At 36.3% G+C, this 24,246-nt stretch overlaps 1 protein-coding gene across 1 annotated transcript in view; it reads right to left on the reverse strand.

Moving 5' to 3' along the window:
* Positions 1-3,405: 3,405 nt before the first annotated feature.
* The window catches only part of THSD7A (thrombospondin, type I, domain containing 7A), a 107,049-nt gene continuing 86,208 nt past the window's right edge, over positions 3,406-24,246 (reverse strand). Inside the window, exons 18-27 of the mRNA XM_010141861.1 lie at positions 23,806-23,921; positions 18,767-18,884; positions 15,924-16,069; positions 15,073-15,247; positions 12,841-13,014; positions 11,986-12,081; positions 9,275-9,357; positions 8,724-8,934; positions 5,477-5,564; positions 3,406-3,947 (exon numbers count right to left, since the gene is read on the reverse strand). Of these exons, the coding sequence (XP_010140163.1) occupies positions 3,863-3,947; positions 5,477-5,564; positions 8,724-8,934; positions 9,275-9,357; positions 11,986-12,081; positions 12,841-13,014; positions 15,073-15,247; positions 15,924-16,069; positions 18,767-18,884; positions 23,806-23,921 (1,292 nt within the window). The 3' untranslated portion in view covers positions 3,406-3,862. The remainder of the gene's footprint in view (positions 3,948-5,476; positions 5,565-8,723; positions 8,935-9,274; positions 9,358-11,985; positions 12,082-12,840; positions 13,015-15,072; positions 15,248-15,923; positions 16,070-18,766; positions 18,885-23,805; positions 23,922-24,246) is intronic.

Consider the following 24,246-nt stretch of genomic DNA (forward strand, 5'->3'; position numbering starts at 1 on the left):
CATCTATTTAAGAAAGACATGAAATGATTTTGTTTACATTTATCGTCAGCAATACATCAGGTATGTAAAAATAACCCAGACGAAAACATAAGACTTGTTAATTTTCATGTCATCTGTATTAACTGAATAAAGCTTAGTGATAATATACACAAATTTGCAGTAGTTGTACGTAAACATTTTGTGCCTTAAAAAAGAAATATACGTAATTTAAAAAATAAAAATGCATTACACAATTTACAAATTAACATTAACCAAAAAAAAAAAAAGGAAAACATTCCTCAGAGAGCTGCCTCCTAAAAAAAGCAATTACACAATTTACAAATTAACATTAACCAAAAAAAAAAAAAGGTAAACATTCCTCAGAGAGCTGCCTCCTTGTTCTACAAAATAAATATTCAAGTAAATTAAGTTAGGCAAAATAAACTCTTGACTTTGGGTGAGCACAATTTACATAAAGGTTAAAAGACAGATTTCCATTTCGTTCAAGATATATTTTACAGTGATTTATACAGAGAGTTTTTAAATTGGTCTCTTTAGATTGTAATATTGGAAAGCAGACTTTATTACATTTTGGCAGGAGGAAGGGAGTTTCAAAATTGATGCTTCATACTAAATATAAACAAGCCCGTGCAGCTGCATCAAAGCTTCAAGAAGGAACTGCTCCAGGACTCAAAGCAGACACAGTAATCCAGAAGCTACAGATTTAAAAAAGAAAATACAAACCACCACATCAACAGGAAAATGTCTACTTTACTATTTTCTGAATGGTTTATTTGATCACTGGAAACTTTACTTTCACAAACTAATAATCTACGGTAGTGGCTGCTTTAGGCACTGGATTTGTAGAAGCGCTCTGATTTTTAAAGCAAGTTGCTTTTCATCCTATACGGATAATTCATCTATTATTTATTTCTGTTTCAATGCTAAAGGGCTTAATCACCTTTGCAACATTTAGCTTTATATAAAATTTCAGCCCTCCTTCAGCCAAGTATTCTTTTCTTGGTAACAAGGAAAGCCTTTCTGGCTTCAAATTTCTGTGCACTTCGTTTGTAAAAAAAATAATAATAAAAATGCACTCTGGATTTCAAATGCAGCACTAGCATGATGCAGATGTGCACCAGCAAAATTCACTGACCAGATACAAAAATGTAACATGTACTAAAATACTTGCATGGACTGCAAAGGCCAAACATACTTAAAACCCTCTACTCTTTCTTTCTACATTTGTCCATTTTATACAGTGAGAAAAAGGAGATGGCATACCTTTAGCTTCAAGTTATTAAATTTTTAGATTTAGGACATAAAAATCCTCAATGCAAGAACCAGGCAACAGCTCTTGCTAAGACCAGCCAGTATAATAAATAGAGATGACTCATTGCCAATGAAAGAAGCCCTGTTCTCTCAGTTCCCTGTTGGTCCAATACTATCTGACAACACAGAATCAGACCTTTAAAAGTACAGAAATTGTGATTAGGCTTTATGGTAGTTACCATTCTTTAAAATTTTATAACTCTTCCTCATTACCTTTTTGTATGCCTGAGAAAATAGGAATCAACTACGTTTTTCTTGTTTTCTACTCAAGAATGCTGAAGTAACTAAATTTACGAAGATTTGTTTTTTCCTATGGATCTTTACAAAGCGATGTAAGACTGAAGCCCCCAGTCCTGCAACACGTATACGAATGAATCACTGCTGTGGCAGGGGCCCATGGCACTTCTCCAGCTGCAGCTGGATCAAGGTATAAAACGAGAAATTAGACCTGTAAAAAAGATTGTTACTATTGTTCCTCTCTGCTCATCATTCCTGTCTGGGGAATACTTATGCAGTGGGAGGAAGATAATTTTCATGATGCAGTTACACCACACTGGTAATACCAGCTAGCTAAGTTAAAGTAGGACCACAATCCCTCTTGAACACTGCACAAAATGCACATTGGTTCCAAGAAATATTCTACATGGAACAAAAGTAGGCATTTTTAAGGACTGATGTTACCCACTGATATCCACATAAGTCTTGCCGTCAGTTTCAGTGGATCTGGGCCAAAGTTTGCAAACTACAGTTTTATTCAGTGTGCATAAACTGGTGCTTCTTGACGAAATAGCATGAGGAGTAGGCAGAAATGGTTTCGGTTATAAAAAAGACCTGAGAACCTAATATTGAACTTTATATAACAATTATTTTTGAGAGGTTGCCTGATAAAGTTTTGTATTGCTTAGAAGTGGCACAGTCACTTAAACGTTCTGGCTGCACGTAGAAGCCATGTCAAGAGAATAACCCTTCTCAGGTCATGAATTACAACTGTAACAGGCATGTAGATACAGTGGCAAATCAATGAGATTCACGCCAGAAGTGTAACACTGAAAAGCCATTAGCATGGAAGAGGTTAACAGTGAGTTTTTATACTGCCAGAGTCTTTAAAAAAGAAGTCATGAGTATTAAAATGGCAGAACTTGATCTTATTGTTTACTTGCCAGTACACACAAGAGTTTAACTGAATAATTAAGAGTCTATCCAATTATCCTAATTAGAAGAAACAAAAGGGCTCTGAGTATTCCACTGTCAGCAACAGTGAAAATGTTCTCACTAGTGGAAGGAAAAAAAAGCCAAACCATTTTATTTTAGCTGAAAAAACAATCAGAATACCTTTTTCAACACTAAGTATGTCACTCAATTAAAGGGCAACCACTTTTTCTTTTCTTTTTTTTTTTCTAACAAAGATAACAAATATAAAAAATCTAGTCATAAACAGCCTTCAAAATATAGTTAGAAACCAGCAGGACAATCTATACCAGTACAGGTAGATGGGGCAAGAAACTAGACACTTGTACTACTGCCATGATATCGAATACAAATGGCCGCTGTGACGAGGAATGCTGTGTACAGTACACGTCGTTAGCCGATTCCATCCAGTCGCAGTCCAAACCAAACACTACTCTCTTCAGGAATCAAGACCTGTCTACTTGAGACTCCTTGCACAAGATACATCACCATCCTTTCTGAAAAGAGGCAGTTTCTATGGCAATACTAGTTAAGTGCATATCATGCTGCACTAATATAGTGCAAAAATTTGCCTTACATGTAGCAAAAAAGATGCAGGCAACAGTCTGAGTTATAGAAAGTAGAAACGTATTGTAACATTTACAATGGGTATTCTTTTTCCAGACAGCAACCGCTAGAAAATACTGAATCTGAGAATGCCTCCTTTCTGGATATACATATGAGGCCTTTTATACTTTGGAGTGATAACGGGACAGAATTTTGCAAGTGAGTCATTGCCCTCTGAAATGCAGGTTAACACAAGTTATCATCAACTGGCAAGCTGTTGAACTTGCTCAGTGGGTTAATCCCAGTTAAAAGTTAATATTGTACTAAGCACTAAAATGCTCTTTAACAGGTATATAATCTGATAGAGTAATACATATGGTTCAACTGAGTATATATGTTATGCTTGAATATAAAGAGTCATAGACAGCTTGGTAGAAACTCTTCATGCTTACTGATTATACTTGGTTATTGTTGCAGGGGCTTCCAGCTGTTAATACTATGTCAGCTACAGTATTCTGGAGACAGAAGTGGTGCTTGTAGTTTGTAAAGTTGAGGAAAGACCACAAATCTCCAACTGCAGTGTCTACTAATGTGATTCTGCCAGATTTCTCTGTGCTGATGGTCTAAAGTAAATCAATAATACCTTGAATATCCATAGGCATTATGAAATTCATCCTTCTTTATCTATGGTGCAGTTACAAAAAAAGAAAAAGTCAAAACACTTAGTCCACTCCATAGAAAATCCCTGTGGCTTTGGATACCTTCTGATTTCAATCCATTACTTTAGACTCCATTTGTCACTATGAGAAGTTATATTTTACATATCTGCGTCTCCATCATAAGCCAAGGTTAAAGGTTTCAGACGGTTGTTCTGCCTTCTCTGGGGCTTCTTTGGCTTTTTGCTGAAACAATAAGACAATTTGTAAATAGAACAAGAAACTAATAACACAGTGGATTTCAGTCTTAAATGAAAGATGAGTGTGTGGTTTTAAGATAATGCATTTGGTTGTTCATTTGTAGAAGCTATAAGGCTAAAACCTTCACTTGGATCAGAAATTATCTCCTTATCAGCACAAAGCAACATCTAATTCGCAGATCAGTTGTTCAGAAACAGGTGGTTACGGTGCTGACGTGCCTTGATGAAATCCTTGGCAGGTAATCCTGCAAGATCAGTCAGTTTTCAGAAGAACCCAGAGCCTGCAGTGGAATATTTGTTCATGTATCAAAGCCACAATCAGATTATTTTAAATTATATGACTCAAATCTTAACTCTTCTTGACACGTCAAGGGTTTCCACAAGAGAGTTCCAGCTTTTGATCAGTTCTATCTCATTATACTTGCTGGAATGACTACAATTAATTCTAGGTGTTATAATCAAGCCAGTCATAAATAGTAGGGATATGGTTGTCAGCCATAACCATTTCCTGCCTAGCCTTGAGCTAGATTTTAATGCAGCAGTATTTCCAATCCATTTGATACAGTTTTTAAAAACTACCAAGTCCAAGGACAATACATGCTTATGCACAATTTAGTGCTTTTCTTCTTTAAGAGTGACATAAAGGCATTTCTTTAAATCAGACCTGTGCATCCTCAGTCTTGTCCTAAGTCTTATGTCAGCTACGTCACTTAGGCTACCCAAATCTAACTTTTTATTACCAAATCAGCTGTTACAGTGGCTTGCAGTGGTCACAGATTCCAGTCTAGTGGATTTTCTTTTCCTCCAAAAATAAAAATACTTTTTTCCTTACTTAGACAAAAGTGAGATTTGGGGAAGGTTTACTAAACAAAACAAACAAGCAAAAAAATCCAGAAGCCACACCAAATGCCTCCTAATGCAGAACAGCCACGAGCCTGATGTGTATGACCATGCTTCCCTCACCTTCCACCTGCACAATCATTTGGATCAGAAATTCCAAACAAGACCTAAAGAACTTCAGGGAGCGCATTCTCAAAGGTGACTTTTCTTGCAAAAAATCTTTGCTTTCACATGCACTAGGATTTCTCAACAAAATATTATTTCATGTATTGAAAACACATGAGAAGGTTTTTCAGAGTTTTTTTGGTTGTCTATATCCTGCCAAATACAAAATCTGACTTGTCTCATTTCTAAATTTCCTTGCTATTTTACTCTGCATTTTGGGATATAGACTCAAGAAAATTATCATGGACATATTATGTTCTAAACAGAGATAAACTGAGCAGAAATGAACTATACACTGAGCTACCTCATATTTCTATGAAGTTCTTTTAACTTCAGGAAAGCATGTGTTTACCCATCATCTAAATTACCACCGAAGTCCACTAACCCGAGCTTGGACAAAAGGACATGGAAAATTAAACACCACAGTTCACTGAAGTGCCTGCAGTTTCCACTGCGTTTGCATTATGGTCTGTGTGGGATTGCTTGTTTGTAAATAATTAAACAACTCACCAGGCTAGATAGATCATAGAAACAATAAAGATGAGTAAAACAAATGCACCAGCAGCTACACCATAAACCCAGGTCTTCAGCCTCCCATCTAGAAGGAATGAATGTTAGTCAGTAGTGTTTGAGTTAGTCTTGTTGAATTATTAGTTCTGCAACAGTACAGAAATACTAATTTAATACAAAATAAATGTATTCACTAGCAATTATAGCTTAGTAAGAGTAAATATCATTAAACAACTGAGCAATAGCTTTTCTGTGCACTTGTGTTCTGCTTTTCAGCTGAAGTCTGGATAATCTGAATTGAGCTGTGTGACATAGGCAGCAAGTGGGATCCCTAGAAACCCAGCCCCCGGGCCTGCTGATAGCAGACAATCCTCCAGCATGATCACAGGGCAGCTTATCAGCCTGGGACTCATTTATGCTGTTAGCATCACTTTCCATTCTAGCTCTGGTAAATCAATCTCCCTCTTATTTTCATTCTTGTTGCTATTTAGTTTTATGGTTTTAAACTCCTTTAGCATGTTTTACCTCATCCATACCTTAACTGCACATAACAACTTTCTCTACTGCATAAAGTAATAATTTTTCAATTTCTTCCTCCCAAATGCAAATTTTGGTGTTATAAAACAACTTCCTCCCACAGAACGAGCAAAAATACACCAAAAAAGATAACCTATGTTCATAAATAGAACAACTGTCTGTTGCTAATAAGGACTGGATCTACATGCAGCCTGTGCAGTTTGTATTTTGGACATAATGACCCTGCAGGATGAGGTATACATCCCACTTTCCTGCTTGCCTTGATCCCAAATGCACCCACTTCTCGCAGGAAAAACTGTGATTTTTCTCTCTGTGGGGTTTTGCTCCGAGCTCCCAATGAGCATGTCGCAACCCAAGGTCAGTGCATGCTGTTTGACTCACTATTTTTATCTGCCTTATTTTACACATTTCTAAATGGCTTTTTGAAAACCTTCTTTTACAGGAAGTTAGCTAGGCTTGCTGCACCTCCTTGACAATGAAACTTCCATTAAAAATCTGAATTATTTCATTTAAAAGGAGCACAATTTTTCTTTCATGAAGCCGTGTAGATGTTCAATGTAAGTGCACACAGCTAAGATTTTTCTGACCAAATACTTATTGGGTCCTGATACTTCTGTAGAAAAAAAAAAACGGCATTATTGATGCAGTCAATGTTTCTATGATATAAGAAAAATTAGTCTGACTGACTTCACTCAGACTCAGAGTAGCCCTTTCTATTGCTGTGCAGCTAAGTTCAGGCTTTCTATTTTCTAGCAATGCAAAGTCTTGCAGTCACATGGATAACTTGTTCAAGAATAATTAATATAAAAACATTTTAGCTTCACTACATTAATCAACAAATGAAACCTTATAACTTATAATAACTGAAACAACTGATCTATTAAAGATGGATTGAACAGTAGATTTGATCTGACATATCCAATGAGGTATGTTAGTTTCCTCTCTCTTTGGCTTATTTCTGTTGGTAAATGCAATGGAGTTTGGGTTATTTTGCGTTTGTTTGTTTTAAAATATTATTATCATCTCCTTGAAAAAAGGACCGTATGGTCCTACCTTGCGTATGGATTTATATATTTTTATTTATTTATTTACTTTTGTCAAAGCAGGGAACTATGTTAATGAGGTCATTCATATTATGCAACTGAAGGCACCTAATTCAGGCTTTTTGAATTCTCCCTGGACAGATCGTTTCTAAGTATTCAAGGGAACTGACATCTCAAACTCATCTGTTTTGGGTAATACATCAGCAAAGACACTTGAAGAAGACAGTTTTAATACCTTCCTTTCTGGAACTGTAATATAATTTGTTGAAGACAGTGAGAGAACTATTTTAAATCTAGACTTAAAAACTGTGAAAAAAGAAATAATCATGCTAGGGTATATCAAAACCTTCCCAATAGACATCCAATCTTGAAATTAAAACAATCAAGCATCAATCTCATCTGAAGTGCAAATGTTCACTTTATTCCACATTATTGTTGGCACTCTGGCTGCTACAACCCACCCTCTGGCATTTTCAGGTGGCATTATCTAGAATGAGTAAAAGATAACGTATTTGGTAAGATGCTATTTTTAAAAGGAGGACCAGAAAAGCTTAATTTTCTTTTTTTTATTGTCGATTAAAGTATTAACTAATCGGAGTAATGATCATTTTATTGCAGGTATCAAATATAGTACAAAGAAACAGTAAATACTAGTAGGACTAATAGCATCTAACATAAGTATTTCTAACCCGAACATGATTTAATCTGCTTATTAGAAATATTGCCGTAGTTCTCAATTTGCACATTTTAAGGACTATGCGTGTAAAGATACTATTCTCAATTCTCAGATTAAAAACATTCATAAAAGCTTTAGAAAGAACTGAACATCCTATGACACAAGCGTGTTAGAATACTTAGTTATATGTGATTTGAAAGACACTTAAGATAGCCAATTGCACTCTTCATACAGTTAACGTTTTAGACAAGCATCATATCTCTTTCTGTGAAAATATTTTGTTAATTAAAGTTTTAATTATCTCAATACTTAATAGCACCAGGAAATATTTACTGAAATCTGATATCATGACTGAATTACAATTCTGATGGGATAACTGCCTTATAATGTATTTCTTGACACTCTTGCACATAAGTCCTTGCTCAGCTGTAAAGCACATGGTTCATCACAAAAGCAAATATTGCCTACAGAGATTTAGAGAATGTCTATGCTAAAAGTATCAGTAATATGGTTAGCTCTTGTCAAACGTGAAATTAGTTTTAATATGCATATGGCAAAAAAGCATTAGCATATCTAAGATTATTTTCCTAGAATTTACGCTATGGCTTCTTCAGTGCTACCTTTTCACTCTTCTGTCAACAGCATTATTGGTTTGAGACAGCAAAATCTAATATCCTGTCTTGAACCGTCGCAGCCAACTCCCTTCTAAAGTCACATCTCAAATAGCTTCTGTGAATTTTAGCAGGTAGAAGGGATTAAAAGGAAATCTTCTGCAAAACAAGGTTTCATTAAATATATTGATGGAGTAGCTGAGAAGGCTAGGGGTTTGCTTATGTCTCTTCCTTTGTTTTCAGTCAAGGCAGATGCCTGTCTTCTTAAAAGTAAAAGAACACTTAAGGGTTTTTCTTTTCTTCCTCAGCATCACAAAAATGTAAATGCCAGACCCTGCAGCACTACTTAGTATTCAGAACTGCTCATTGCATGACTTCACCTGGCCCAAAAGGCTGTAGAAACCAGGTCCTTCCTCGTCCTGACTGGTTACTGGAGGGCTGGGTAGGGTTCACAGCTCGACTTGTTTTCACATCTGCCTTTTTGTCCTCCGTGGTGGGAATCACCACCACTGGGATGAGAGTGCACTGTTCAAGTGTGCCATCAGAGGACATAACTTCAGTGAATCCATCTTCACAACTGCACGTTCTGGTCTGTAGAGAACAAGTGTTTTACACTGTGTAGCAGAAAAACACAGTTTTTCTGTGAGCTATAAAACATAACAACATGGATGACTGGAAGAGAAGACTGTTTTCATCAGTGCTAGCCTGGAGAGTGCCTCTTCATATATTTTTATGCAGGTTCGTACCAAATCAACAGAGATTAATAAACATTTAATTTGAAAGGTAGAAAATAGCCAGAGGTTGATTTTAACAAATTAATGATTAGCAAAATATCTGAAAATACTTTTTGTTGGCATAATCTTTGTAATGCAGAGAGATGTGTGGGAAGCCCTCATGGGAGTGCTTTATGCTCCAATGCAGTAGAACATACCTCACTGCAGTAAGCGTGGGGTTGACTGCACGGTGGGTTACATGACCTGTCAGCATCTGGTTGGCGCACCACTAAACAGCCCCCTGTAGGACAGAAAATCATATTTTGACATGGTAATACCTCACCACTGATGAAATTACTGATGTCTTTACTTGCTATGGTATGCCATGGACTACAATTTTACTGCTAATTTGAATTTAAGAGTCATTCTCTTATTCCAAGCTGAAGGATAGTTGGTATCGAGGATTTTCTTATAGGTGAAGTAAGGATAGAGCACATGTATTCGCATTCATGTGCATTTTAAAGAACTAATATGTGGCAAGTGAGCTTTTTGTTTTTTCCTTTGTTCCTTCAGTGGATTGCTCAAACAAAAGTTTAAGTGTTTTTTTGTGCTTGAGGCAACACATTTTGGTTCTCTAGGATGCTTCTTACGACTTGCATATTAAAACCATGGCCAGAAGGAAAATGAAAGCATAGTATTGATTTGTATCTTTACCTGTTAAACTGAAAACAAACTACTCATCCAGTTTGTGAATGGATACCTGTTTTCTGCTGCTGCTCAGTAATCACTTTTACACACGCTATAGCTTTCCCTCTTAGGAAGCCACATTTCGTGCTAGTCTAAGACAGATTTTTTCAGAGGAAGTATCATCAGTAAAGCATGTACTGAATACTATAATACCGATAATATAGTCTTTCTCCTTTTTATACAGTCCTCGTTCTCATTGCTACAGCTTTATGTACCGTGCAGTTATTGTTACAGACCAATACACACAATCAGGTTTTCACTATCATTTCAGGCAGAACAACTTCAAAATATATTTAGAGTCAGTTTGAATTTACCTGGGTTTCCTTCTCGCTTATAGAAGAGGGATATGCATCATGTAGTTTAAAATTTATATTGCTAGGGGACAACTTATCTTGTTATCTCCCAAATTAATTTTATACTGGTGTGATATGATTATGAAATCCTGATCGCTGAGGTTGGTCATAACCATAGCAGATGCAGTTAGATGTGGTTACATAGATCCAAGTGTTACGGGATGGCCAATGAAGAACAAAGAAAACTCTGCTGGTTGCCATAAGTTTGCCCCACCCCCAGAAAGAAAAATCACCCATCCTAGCTTACAAAACACATGCCTGTAGGAATCTATGTAATAAAATATCAGTCATCCAAGGAAACTCATCGCCCATGGAAAACAACACCTTCAAGTAAAAAAGAACCATTCAGCATAGTAATATTAGCAAGTAAATAAAGGCAGGCCTCAAAATACCAATGGGACTAATTAAAAGAGATTTACAATATCTGAATTAAAATACATTATATTAGAAGCAAATTTGCAGCAAAGAAACACAGTATTCAGAAGTATGGGTTGACTATCAAAATAGGTAATCTCCATTTAAATCAATTGTGTATGTGCATCTATCTATCTTAAATACTGTAGTTTATACAAACTACTTTCAAAAAACTGTTCAAATGTAAATTGCAATCTGGTTCATGACAGTATACTTCACGCAGAAAACTTCTCCCAGAACATTATACTTACGTGCTTTGATTGAAAACTAGCAGGAATATATTAAAAATATAGCTTTGCATTGCATGGAAACTAGTAATTACATTGTCTGGAATTATCCACTATCTTCATTTCAAATCAGAAAGTTATCACAGCTTTAAAACCACAAACAAACTTTGAAAAAAGAGATACAATATAGGTCTGACGTTAGCCTGCCTAGGAGGTCTTGTCATGAAAAATCTACCCACACATATTCATACACTTGTCTTTCCTGGAATTTATCACACGGCTATATTCAGTCACTTCAAAACAAACTATTATTTTTATGTGGCCGACTGTGATTTATGAATATACTATGATTTTAACATCTCAAAGCCATAATTGCCAAGATGCCATTTTTTTAAAAATCCTGCAGGACCTTTAGTGGATATAATGGACTAATTTTAATAAGAAATTTACTTAAGAGTTTTATTTACCATATGAGCATCTTAGCTAAGCAGGAAGCAATCAAGGTGCATAAATAATGCCCTGTTGCATTCGTTGTGAAGATGATACATTTTAATATTCTTAAATCACAAGATGACACTTGCAAAAGAGACTTTGGGCTATTGAAGTATTATTTCAAAACCTTGCAAAAATAATAAGGATATTTTATTTCTACTGTTACAACAGACAGTAGTGGTGGATTCCATTATCAAGAGGTATTGTATTAGAATGAATTAGAGCTCCCCTCCTGTGTCTGACCTGACAGTGGCTGCCATTGACATGTGCTTACAGTCTCTGGGACTCTTTCACTATCACCTGTGCTGACATATAAATTATTTAAAGAACAAATGCTTACTTAACTCTTACCTATATAGGCACTGAACTGAACTTTAATACATAAAATTTCTATTTGTTGCAGGGCTTGAAATCTGAAACCCTAAATTCCGAAGTGTTGAAGTGTCTATTTTAAAATGTAAAACATTTCAGGTCCCGTACAGAAGATAACATTTATATTTACTCTTAGCTTTACATGCTGCATAATTCTGGAAAAGAAATTCGTATGAAAAAAAGGTGGTGATTCACAACAACATGTTCATAGATCAGGAATGCTTGTTTTTAGGAGATTCTTTAAAAAAAAAAATCCATTTGTTGGGAAAAGACATTATCTGCCTGTTTTCCAGGCTTTCGTATGTATATAAAACGAGTAGTTACCTGTGACATTTAAACCATCTGACCTTTGGCACCACACAGTTCGAGAAGATCCCTTCCATGGGCTAGCCATCCACTTGTATTCATAGCACTGGCCATCTACACAGAGAACATTCACTTATCAAGAAGTTTGATGACAAGACTTTAGGCTACCACTGGTGGGAGCCACACTCATCAGTAGATCGTATTCATTATGTTAAACGGCTTTTATAGCTAAGAAGGACCCTTACTCCTTCACCCAGCAACTTAGAAGGGGGCACTGCACACACATGGAGACCCCAAGGTCTCCTACACTTACTGGATGCATACAGAATTGACCAGATGTGTCATAGACACTAACTATAATGGTACATGCTGCTCGTGGAGTAAACCTGATGTAGTTAATGCACAGAATGGATGCTTCCAATAACCTCATAATGGTTGTAGCCCATCTGTTGTGCAAAACTCATACAGGAGTCAGGTCCCTTTCCTTGTAACACTGAGCTTCAGTCAGTGTTCCACTGCTTGGTGAAGTGGCCTGGACTGTATCATCTGGCTTCATGTCTTAGCTCTGCTGTACATCTCTCATATGGACTGGGATAAATCATTAAGTCCTTCGGCACCTTAGCTTCTTTAAAAATACAAAATTCCTTTTTGTCTGATCTGTCTGGCCTCTGAATAGGCAAGAAATGTCTGTACAAACAGGAAACTTTTTTCTTAGATACTTTGTCCAGTACCAGTTGTAAGCATGAGTGAATCTTTTAAATGTCATTGTCATGCAATTAAAAACAATTGAAACGGTAGAGAGAAATGTAAATTTGGTTATGTATAAAAACTTAAAGATTTCAGAAGTGGCCTTATGTATATCTGGGTGCTTACCATTGCACGGTCTTGTTTCCAAAGCCTGTTCTGGACAGAGATGTTGATTCTCTAATTCCTGAACGATCACTGCCCGAGACCGGACTTGTATCCCTCCAAAGCCAAGATCCTCACCATTAACACAGGTTAGCTGACAAAGGCTCCATTCTGACCACTCTCTCAAGTAACAATCTCCTGTCAAACAGCAATTTTGTAAGATGAAAGATCATCATATGTTTTTGCACTGAATGTCTTAGGAAAAAATGTCAAAATCTGGTTTCTTGATTTTCCCTCTTTATAGTTTCTTCCTTTCCTCTTTTTAAATGTGACTTATACTCCAAATAAGTTAATATTTCAAAAGTCTCTGACTATCTGTGCAGTAGGAAATAGTAATAAAAAGATTATACAAAAGCCTATTTGTTCTAAAGCAGGGTAGTTTCCTGTAGCATTCCTATGAGATCCCTCTCATTTTGAATTTCTAAGTAACACTCCAACCAATGCCCGTATTTTTGTAAATTCTAGGGCACTGTATGCCTTGTGATAAATTTATATATCTTGTTCACAAATTATTCTTTGCTCTTAAAAAGAGAAAACGTTTTCTAGTTTTAAAAAGATTAATTGTTGCTTATCCCCATGCAGAATTTGTCTACGCAGACAGCAGAAGCAACTGATGGAACATTCTTTGCAAGAAAGGGAAATGGGAAGGTGATTAAAATGTCTGCTCTGGCTATTTCATGTTAGGACAGTAGAGATTTGTAGAATGTTATAATGTAAAACTGAAAAATAAAATTATACTACTAACACTAGCATGATTGGCTAAAGAGCATTTAAGGACGGACTGAGGCACAACACAAAAAGATCATTTTGTTAAAACTGCAGCAGAATGGGACTAGACTATGCACAGACTCATAAATAAACCTCTTAGTTCTCATTATTTCAGTGAAAGCGCTATTAAAAATTCATGCTACCTTGCATTATACTGATGACAGATATAATCAGTACTGTGCTGACCAGATGCCTGATTAATGAAGGAATTTTATTTCCAATGTTAGGAAAGCATGAGTAGAAATGAATAATTGAAGAACTGATGTATACATAATACGAAAACAAGCAGTGATTTTTGGAAACATTAGTTGGAGCATATCATTAGCACATCCCAACAGAGCAGTTATTCTTGCTGGCTAAATGTGAGATTGTTGGAAGAATAGGTTCCTGCTCAGCGAAATTTGAAAAGCAAGCAGTAAGCACCTGTATTTTTTTCTAAATTTGACTAACAAGAAAACATAACTACAAGCTTTTTATTCTTCCAATTTTCATTTAATAGGTAAAAATATGTGAAAACCATGCAACTGGAATGCTGTGCACAAAGCAATGATGGAAGCCTCTCTGGTTTTGATTATTTTCTATTTATTAAGGCAACTTCACCTTCAGTTCCATCTGAAATGAACTGAAAAAATACTCTGAGAAAGAGGAGAATTGCAAGAGAACAAAAACAAAGTACCGGTATGAAACAATATCTACATCAGAACTGAAGGAGTTCATCACTAATCACTCTACTGAACAACAGCAATATACTTCAAGTTCGACAAGTAACTGTTTGAAATGAACTGGAGGGGTTTTACTGGAAATTAAACAGATGTTATACAGGCTCTTAATCCTTCTCAGTATGAAGGTCATGGACCCAACCATTTTTAACAGCTTCTTTGAATTCAGTCTACAAGGGCAATCATAGTGCACGTCACGTCCTGAGAGTTAAACAGCTAAAACCACATTTTCTCAGAGATCAAAATACTAGTTTCAATTGGAATAGCCCATTTAAATGAAAATTAAGTCTTACTAGCTTAGCTTCCTTTGTCACCCATAAAAGGCATCAAGTTTTAAGCCACTGTTAAAAGTATTAAAAAAGCTGTTAGGTGATCTGAGCACTTAAAGCAAATACTTTGCGCTAAATCAACACCCTTTCTTTAGAGTTAAACACATTTTATTTTCAAAGATTTTGTGAAAAAATATATTCTTATTAGGGACAATCTCTGAGACACGCCTTTTATAAAATTTACCTGTTATTTTTTCTAATTGATTTATTGTCGTGATGTCACTACTGGAAAGTAACTGTGTTCTTCATCTGATGGATGAATCCAATCAGTAAAACATGCAAAAAGGGTTTAATTGCCAGTGGCTAATGCTAGGCACTGATAACTGTAATGATATCCAACCCATCTTGAAATACAGCATCGATTTGAAAAGCTTTGTTACCTGGACAAGGGACAGTGCAGGTTTCTTCAAGAATCATCTTCTTATTACCATCTATAATAGGCTCTATTTCCCCACAGAATTCCTCATCTACTAATTTGCCAACATCTTCAGTGGATCCATCAAAAACCACACAGGAAATGTTCCTCAGTCGTGTTCCCTCTCCACACTGAGCATCCTGGGGAAGAAGGACATAAATGGATGCTGGGCAGAAGAAAGCACCAGAAGACTAGATCAGAGCTAAGTGTCACTCTGTCTCGTCTTTTTTTTGTTTGTTTTTTTTTTTTTTTGCTTGACTACTTATTCATTTCCATAGAGAAAAGAAAAAAAAAAAAAAGACAGACATTGTTTTTTTTAAAAAAACAATTGTTTGTTTTTTTTTTTTTTTGCTTGACTACTTATTCATTTCCATAGAGAAAAGAAAAAAAAAAAAAAGACAGACATTGTTCTTTTGAAAGAAACAAACAAAACCAAACCGAAAATTCTGCTGGCTGCTACCACTGTTTCTTAAAGTATGGAGCTAATTATGCCTTTGAATTGCAACCATGGCAGTATCTCAAGTGGAGATCTCTTCTAGGATGCCAATCTATTTCCAAAGATATTCTTTTACAGTAGAAGGATTTCAATTATTAGCAAAAATGCTGCTCAGGTGCCAAATTTTACATTTATACTTTGAATACCTGTAGAACATTGTATCTCTTGACGAAAATCAATCCTAAGAGTAAATCTTTAGTTGTTGTGTAAGAGGGGTGGAAGCAAATTGTTTAACGTGATATGAAGCACGTATCTGAGCATATTACAAATGTGCTGAGATATACAAGCTGCATAACTTCAAAGTCCCGTATGGCTTTTACCTCTACTTTGCATGCAGACCATTGACCATATTGCCATCGATAACAAGGTTTTACTGGACAGGGTTTGAATTGCTCCATCTGAGAAGGACAAGGCCTCCCATCACCCTGAAATGGCTGATTTATGGTCCTTCTTCTGATCATTTTCCCTGTAAATAAGGAACAGCAATACAACAAACAACAAAGTCATTAGACTGATTTATTCCTCAAGATGGGTCTATTTTTGTGAAAAGCGTTGTGCATGAATAAAGTAATTTTTTCCACATTTGAAAAATTGGACTGTAAAGCAGACCTGTTCGCTCTTCTCTGGATTTATATTTTCCAGGTCAGACACTTTATATTCTGTTATTTATTTGCACTGCAAGAAGTGCAGGAGGATGTCTGATTAGCATTTCAGACTGCTTCTGTAACAGCAAACAAAAGTAGTAATTTCTTAGTTCAGAAGCCTGGAGGAAAAAAATTATTGCTGAACATGAAAACATGTTTGTGGCACTTCAGTGGAGATTTGAACTCCTCATCTAGAGTTTGCTGCTAGAGGAGACCAACATATTCTGTTCTTCCATGAGTTAACACAGAATCATCTGTCCCATGATTGTCTGATTCCAGCAACCAGGAACAGCTTGCAACTTTCCCTCACACTCTCTCTGGAAAATGCGACACGTAGATTTTGCAGGAGACAGAGAATTCTTCACTCAAGCTCAAAGAAAATTAAAATACAATAGGCTTATCCAACAGTAATCGCCTCTTCAACCACGAGTAGCACACTACCCAGCATCACTGAAGTACAGGTTCTATTTCAAATACTTATATAAACAGAAAAGGGAAGACATTTTTATCCTTTCAGCGACTCTTGCTTCTTTCATCTTGCAATGGACATTAGACCATTATGCTTCACTACAGAGAGATCACGTGATAAAACAAAAAAATTTTTATTTGCCAGCAGCAGTGGAAAAGCGGCTGCTCTAGAGCTGGCACCTCACAGAGGTTTCCACAAAGCCAACAGAGCTGCAGTATTTTAATCTATATGTAGATACACATATGAACCAAGTCTGAAATAAGATTTATATATTTAAATTTGCATGTTGAGGCTTATAATGAACTATGGCATTACACAGATTTACCTACTTAACACCCAATGTTAGCTGGCCAAAACTATTAATCTTTAATTCCACATTTGAATCTGTTGCATTTGGAATTGAACTCCCTAACGATGATGACATGAGTCTTTTGCTGAAAGCAAACTACACAAGCCAAGATGCAGCAGCAGAACTACATCAGTCTCCCAGACAGCTGTGTTCACTGCAGCTAGCTAGAAAGATGTTTGTCAAGTGGAGCGTCATCATTCTTGTATTCTCAGCTGCTCCAAAAACGTCACAGCAGAAAAAAGAAACTGGAGAAAAAAAACCCAAAGAAAAGCAACGAGCAGAATTCTTACATGAAGAATTTTTAATTGGTATTTGCACAGGTGAACAAAGGCAGTTCAGCTTTGTGGTCTTTGGGCTTATTAGATGGTTATTAAAAAAACAGCAGTTACTTCCAACTTCCTGTCTAAGAGGAAAATTACACGTGAGGTTGCCACCATCTCTTAAAAACACTTACAGTGTTTTACATTTCTATTTAAAATATATTTTCTCACTTCAACAAATAAATTCTGTACTTGCACAGGGATTTCAGATAGTGACCCACCTTCACATTTTGAAAAAGCACAGCAACAGTAACTCTAATTCAGAAAAATATCGGGTCAATTGTTCAGGTCTTGTCTACAAACAGAAGCTTGTAAAGGAAAATCTGTCAACATTATTTAACAGGTCCAGTAGACCTGTTGGTTCGATTCTCACGCTATAAGGATTATTTTGAATATAGAAGTGCAGATTATTTGAATGTAGAAGTCATGCCTTGAGAGAAGCTCAAAGAAATGAAACATTATTATATTACTAGATAATGCAGTATCATATTATCAGCTGTTATCATTAAGAAATACATAGGTCTTTCTCTTGGGATCCTGAGGTGGCCAGACCTTTCAGATGTTTTTGCCTTGACCTTGTCTCCATGGTGCATTCCCCAAAGAACACAAAAAAATGCAATATACTTTTACTCTGAGCCCAGCAGTTGAAATGGGATTCCATTCACTGCTAAACATCTCAATATTTGTAGTGACATATTCCTGACATGATTACAGAACGAAGAGGCTTCATAAATGCACTTATACCCTTCTTTTTCAGTAGACTTTATATCTTAGTTGCTTGGCACAATGGTGCTTATTCTAAGGCATATCCGTGCAAATAAATAACAAGGATACCTCTGTAACTAGTATGTGCCTTTCATATCCATTCTCTGACATAGATCTGATTTTAAAAAACTTAGATAGTGTTTAGTAACGTTTTGGGGAGAAAGAATTAATTAACTTTTCCCCCCAATTTAAAAATACAGAATTCTGCAGTGGCTAAATTTGTTGGTTTTAATCATGGTGCTTTTCTGCAAGTTTAGTTATTCTAGACTCACGACTACTGAAACTTAAGAGGAAATCTCTGCCTACTCTTCCTCCTACCGCCAGCTAAACAATAAATATTCACTTCAGTGTTTATTTTTGTCTCAATATATCATTCACTGTATCTCACTTCATTCTGAGAGCCAGATACTACTCTGGGTGAAATTCTCATTATCTTCAATGAGTACAGTCTTACTGAAGCATATTATTTCCATGAATAAGGTTGATTTAGATCCTCATCACTCTTCCTAGCTAGCTACATCTTCTAGTTTTGTGAAAAGAGATACTACAGCTTTTATTAAAGAAGGAAAAAGAAAAGCACCTCGATCTTTAAATTATGCCAAAGGTTCATACTGACCTGTAAGACCACATGTTTGAGAGCACTCAGACCAAGGGGACCAGTCAGAGAGCTGACAGTTCACAGGACATTCTACCACACAAGACATGTTCATTTGCCACGTCTTCTCCAAACCAAGCTAAAAGAAAATATTCAATGATCAGTACATACCACCTGCTCTGTGGCATCAGTGCAGCATATATATTTGGACACGGTGAATCTGAGACAACTAAAGTTTTAAGCAAGTATGAATTCATTACTAAATAAAAAGTAAAGCAAATAGGACATTAGAAAAATCTCACTTCAAGACAGTGCTAATGCATACGCTGATTTTTAAATACATGCTTAAATCCTATTTTCATCAATTACTTTCTAAATTAGAGCCTATAAATGGAGGGTTTAATCTCTACAGTATTACTTTATGCAATAGGTAAAGGGAAAAGTAATTAATGAAGTACCAATAAAGTATTTTGAAATAGGAATATAAAAACATTGAACTGTTAACAGCTGTTAACAGCTGAATTTAAGTGACGCTAGGAACCAGGTTCAAAACTGACAAAAGGAGTAGGATGAACATGCATTGGAAAGTTTATTTGTTGCAGAAGATGTTGCACATGCTACAAGTTTACAGGAGCTGAAGAGAGTCTAAACAAGTTAACGGAAGAGAAAACTGAAGGTTTAAACACAGAGGAACCGCATCAGGCAAATGCAGTCCAGGAACTGAGAAGAGATGTAGGCTATGAGAGGAGTAGATGAAAAACGATGTTTGCCTGTTCTTACTCTTCCTTAGGCATCTGGTTATGTCTCTCTCTTGCTTTTTTCCTGAAGTGGTATATAAGTTTATTATATATATTTTGCTATCCGTTCTACAGTATGCAAAAATACTGACGTGACATTGACAATGATTTGTTCTAAAAAAATATAGCTTTGCATGTTTTTCTGAAAAACTTTGCAAAACGCAGAATCCTCTAACGTCCCTACAATAAAAGCTGCAGGAGGAGTATGAGAGAAGGGGACACAGAAAATAGCCAGACTCACATGTTTTTCTCCAAAATACATTCTGTACTGAGCTCTTCTCCAAGCAGGAGTCAGCTTAACACTAACAAACAATGGAACCCACCCAGGGAAGGAAGATTTTTATGGCCATGCTTAAAGAGGGCACAGTGATTACATGGTCCTTTGGTGTGATCCTATAAAGCCATTTTCAATGTTCTTCCATACTCTCATGGCCCGAATTTTGCCCATCCAAGGAAGAAAAGAGATGTTCTCACTAACACCCATGAGAATATATGATGCAAGATGGAATACAACAGATGGCAAAAAATATTAGTGTGACAATAGTAATCCCTGCAGCCTGCACAACTTCAGAAAGAGTTAAAAAGTAAATTATAGTGTATATGACATCAAATGTGAAAGAAAATCAATCCTGCCAATACGAACAGATCTGCAGCTTCCCAGCATAAAAGACTGTCCTCTTCATTGGCCCTCATCAGTGGACTTTCATAATCATTGAGGCCTTTCAGAATCCTAGGAGGCTGTAGATATCTTTTAAGTAGATAAAATCCCCACATAGTTTAAAAAACGAAGCAAAAAAAAAAAAAAAAAAAAAAAAAAAAAAAAAAAAAAAAAGAAAAAAACCCCAAACCAAAACCCAATCATTTCAAAACCCATTAATTTTAATGACTGGAAAGGTTAATGCAGTAAAATTAGCAGTTAAGACTTTAAAAAGGAAATAAAACCACCATCTCCTACTAAACGCAAGCACAGAGCAATAATAAGGCACAACGTTAACATGTCCTCCATGAAAAAAAGTACCACAAGTACCGGAAAAATCTCACCCTCATTACTGCTGAAACAGATATGGGGAGCAATTAGCAGGCTGAAATTTTATATTAATCACATATTATTTTCTCATTCCTCTCCTTCCTTCAAGTGATGAACCACAATTCACCTTTAAGAGCTTAGAAAACATTTGGAAACGCGTTCAGTAGCTCCCTTGTTTGAAAGAGCCTCTGTTCTGGATGAGTTGTAGTTTCTGATTTGAGAATGGTGAGTACTGGAGGAGTTACACTGAAAGCTACCACTGAGCGCTCTGTACTCTTGGTCATGCCAGGGGCAGCTGGCTGCAGACCAGCACCCCGTGATCCCCAAAAGTATCTCTATTTCTTTACAGAAATGTTTGGCACCACATATTAATCCCTGATGGAGGTTAATCGTGTAATCTGACAAGCAGACTATTTGCCAATAAAACAGAAAAGTCTGCTTTCTACTGCAGACAAAACTGCTGGTTTCTAGGCTTTTATGATCCTTAATTGGAGGTAACTGAATAAAAATAAGCCCATAAACGTGAATGTGACCAGGACCAGCTTACTTTAGATGATTTGCAAATATTCAAGGAAAAGACAAGCCAAGTTCTTGTGATGTGCTAATTTTGTAGTGTTAGGGACCAAGTAATCCAGTATTACTGTGTCTTGAGAGTTTGAAGGGAACTATGTTTACATAATAAGGACTTGGAAATAAGCTTTAGAAATTGATTTATCCTGGCAGTAATCAGGATGACCAGCTAGCTTCTTTAGCTGATTGACTGAAACAAACACAAGATCATATGGATGCATTAGGAAATCAGAACACAGGGGCTTGAAAGAAATGTTAGTATTTAATTACACTAATGCTCATAGCTGGAGATGGTGATAGTCAAAAAACAGCATGAATATTTTTTTCCATATATTAGTTTCTCCAACCACATATTACATAGGAAACTCAAGACATTGCAGTCAGGCATCTCCATTTCTTAGGGATCAGGATAGGTTTAGTGATTCTGATCTCTCTTCTTCCCATGCAATAAGAAGAATCATGACTCTATAAATATAAATTTATCTACACATCAATTAAACAAAACTTCTCTTTTATTCACACAGCTAGTATAAAATTTTATGGTTGCCCAAGGGAAAATCCATTAGCTAACTCATTACGAAATTACTTGATCTCTCATCATCATTTCTAACCACATGCAACTTTTTTTGAACTTCACTTAATCATTCTGCACTGTGCTTACAATGCAAAAAAACAAAAAACCAAAAAACCAAACCACCCTGAAGGATCATCTGTGATTAGATTAGTAGAGAAGTGCATAGTATGTATTCACATTTTGATAATCTCTTGAATACTCTTCTCTCAAGACCTGGAAGGTCAGAGAGTTCGCTTTCACATCTTTAGAGTGAAGGGTCTGGTAAGATCTGAACAGCTTGGCTTTCTTGTTAATCAGGTTAACAGGTTTTACTCCTCACAGTTATTGGATCAGCCTTTGACCTCATTGTACCACTGCTTGCACATCCATAATTCAACAAATAGTCTGACCAATATGACTGGGGAGTGGATCAGAGCTTTCTACAGGAAGATGCATCTCTGTGTGGTGTAGCAAATCCAAAGGGCAAACAAGACTATCACAGTCATTGCTGATAAAGCCAAGACAGCATTGCAGTGATGTCTGTTGGACAGTCATTTATGGCAAGTAGCATTTGAGCTATTATCTTGTTGCCCTAATTATTTCTCTGAGAAAAAAACTTTTGTAAATGCAGGAAAGCTCCAGTGGTTTTCTGTAGGGATATTTCAGTGTAAAAGGTAATCATTTGTTCTAAGCATTGTTCAAAATCTTTGGTTAACAACAGGAATAATTTCTTGTCTTTATGGTAAAAGAAATATATTTCCCCTTAAATCTAATAAAATTTATTTTTTTCTGCTGAAATATTCCTGTGGATGGAGATTTTTTATCACGTCTTGGTATGAATCAATCAGTATTGCAGTCTCTTACAAACCACCTGAGAGACTTTAATTTTCTTTTAGCACATTAAAACATTAACAGAATGCACTAATGCATTCTCCTATTAACTTCACACAAACTTGCTGGTAGGTAGCCAGATCCTGAGTTTTTTCCTGAGAAATAAATAATCAAATTATTAGAATTGATTACAAACCCAAGAGCTATGTGTAAAGGAGGACAAAGGGTGCCAGCCCCAGCTGAAACCTCCTGCTTTGCTAAGAACTCATGGATTCAAGAATCCAGGATGTCTGAGGGGTTAGAGAAGCTTAAGTAGGTCATATGTACCACTACAAAACTATAATCTGAAGTACATGATGAGTTTCCCAACTCCCTCCATTTCTGATGAGACTCCTCTCTATGGACACATCCTGAAGGGCAGCTACTAGCCAGGAAGGTCCAACAGAAAAGGTGTTGGTACCAAAGCTGCTGTGGAGGCCAGTCCACTCTAGTCCCCCATTGCAAATGATTTTTTTTTGATGTCACAGTGGTGGAGGAATGGCAGCTGAAATAAGTTCAGTTAATTTTAATCAAAACCACATGTAGGATTGCCCTTAATGTAGCACTTGTGTTGTCTTCCCATTTTCCTTCCCCTTACTATCTCCTTGCAATCGATAACATTAAAAGCAACACACAAAACGTCAGAAAAGCAGTGCCATCAAATCTGAAGTTGGTTTGAACACTTGCAAAATGGCTCTTTCAAAATTTAAGAACTCCTGTCTACTAGTTAGTTCTCCACATACGCTCCTATTTGATATTGCTATTAATATTCTATTTAAGATTTATGCTGCATATTGTTTTACACTAGCTTAGGAATCTTTTGCATTGCACAGCTGGATACACGAAGTCAGCCCAGCTGCAGAATGGCATGTTAGAAATATTTTCCAAAACACTGAGTAAATGATTGATACTGGCAGCTGTCCAATGCTCCATGCAGAAATTGTATCAAATTAGAATGATGATTAGTGTTCTGATTAAGATTTATTGCCTTTATTCTACTTTATTAATTATTGTTTCTAAGTAATTTCCTTCAGCACACAATAATTAGCATATGTTCATGGAGGTACTTAAAGGTAACTGAAGGAAACTGTATAAAAATAACTGTTGATGGCACAGTACATTTCAGAGGTACTTAACAATCCATGAATAGTGTTACAAAACATCTGGTGAAGCTATGTTATATGCTGTATAGCTCAGCTGGTTCATCATTAATTAGCACCATTACTCATAGGTACCCACTCACCTCTTCACAGTACTTCAGGTCAACCGATTTGCCATCACTGCGAACACAATCGAGCATTCGTGTTTTGATACCGTTACCACAGACGGCCTTTTTGCTGAGCTGACATGTGCTCCAATCTGGAAACAAGGAATTCATTAGTGTAGCAGACATTTTAGATAAAACTCATAATGATCCAGTCTCCCACCTAGTTCTAATTCTCATGGCCTAAAATAATTCTCACAAGCAACTTTTATGCATGCAAAGGCTCGTGGAGCCCAGCTGCTACACATTTTTGGAAACAGTGACTTTTTCTGCAAATAGTCAGTGCCATGATGCTTTCCTGAAAAGTTCGTATTTGGTTTCATCTGCATAGATTTTGAGCGAATCACAAAAAGATAGGAGAAATACATTTCCTGGAGTTACAGCATGCCCGCTTCACCCAAATTACAAAGCTACCAGTAA

The sequence above is a fragment of the Buceros rhinoceros genome, unplaced genomic scaffold (genome assembly GCF_000710305.1).
Source record: "Buceros rhinoceros silvestris isolate BGI_N320 unplaced genomic scaffold, ASM71030v1 scaffold8408, whole genome shotgun sequence".
Taxonomy (NCBI): Eukaryota; Metazoa; Chordata; class Aves; order Bucerotiformes; family Bucerotidae; genus Buceros; species Buceros rhinoceros.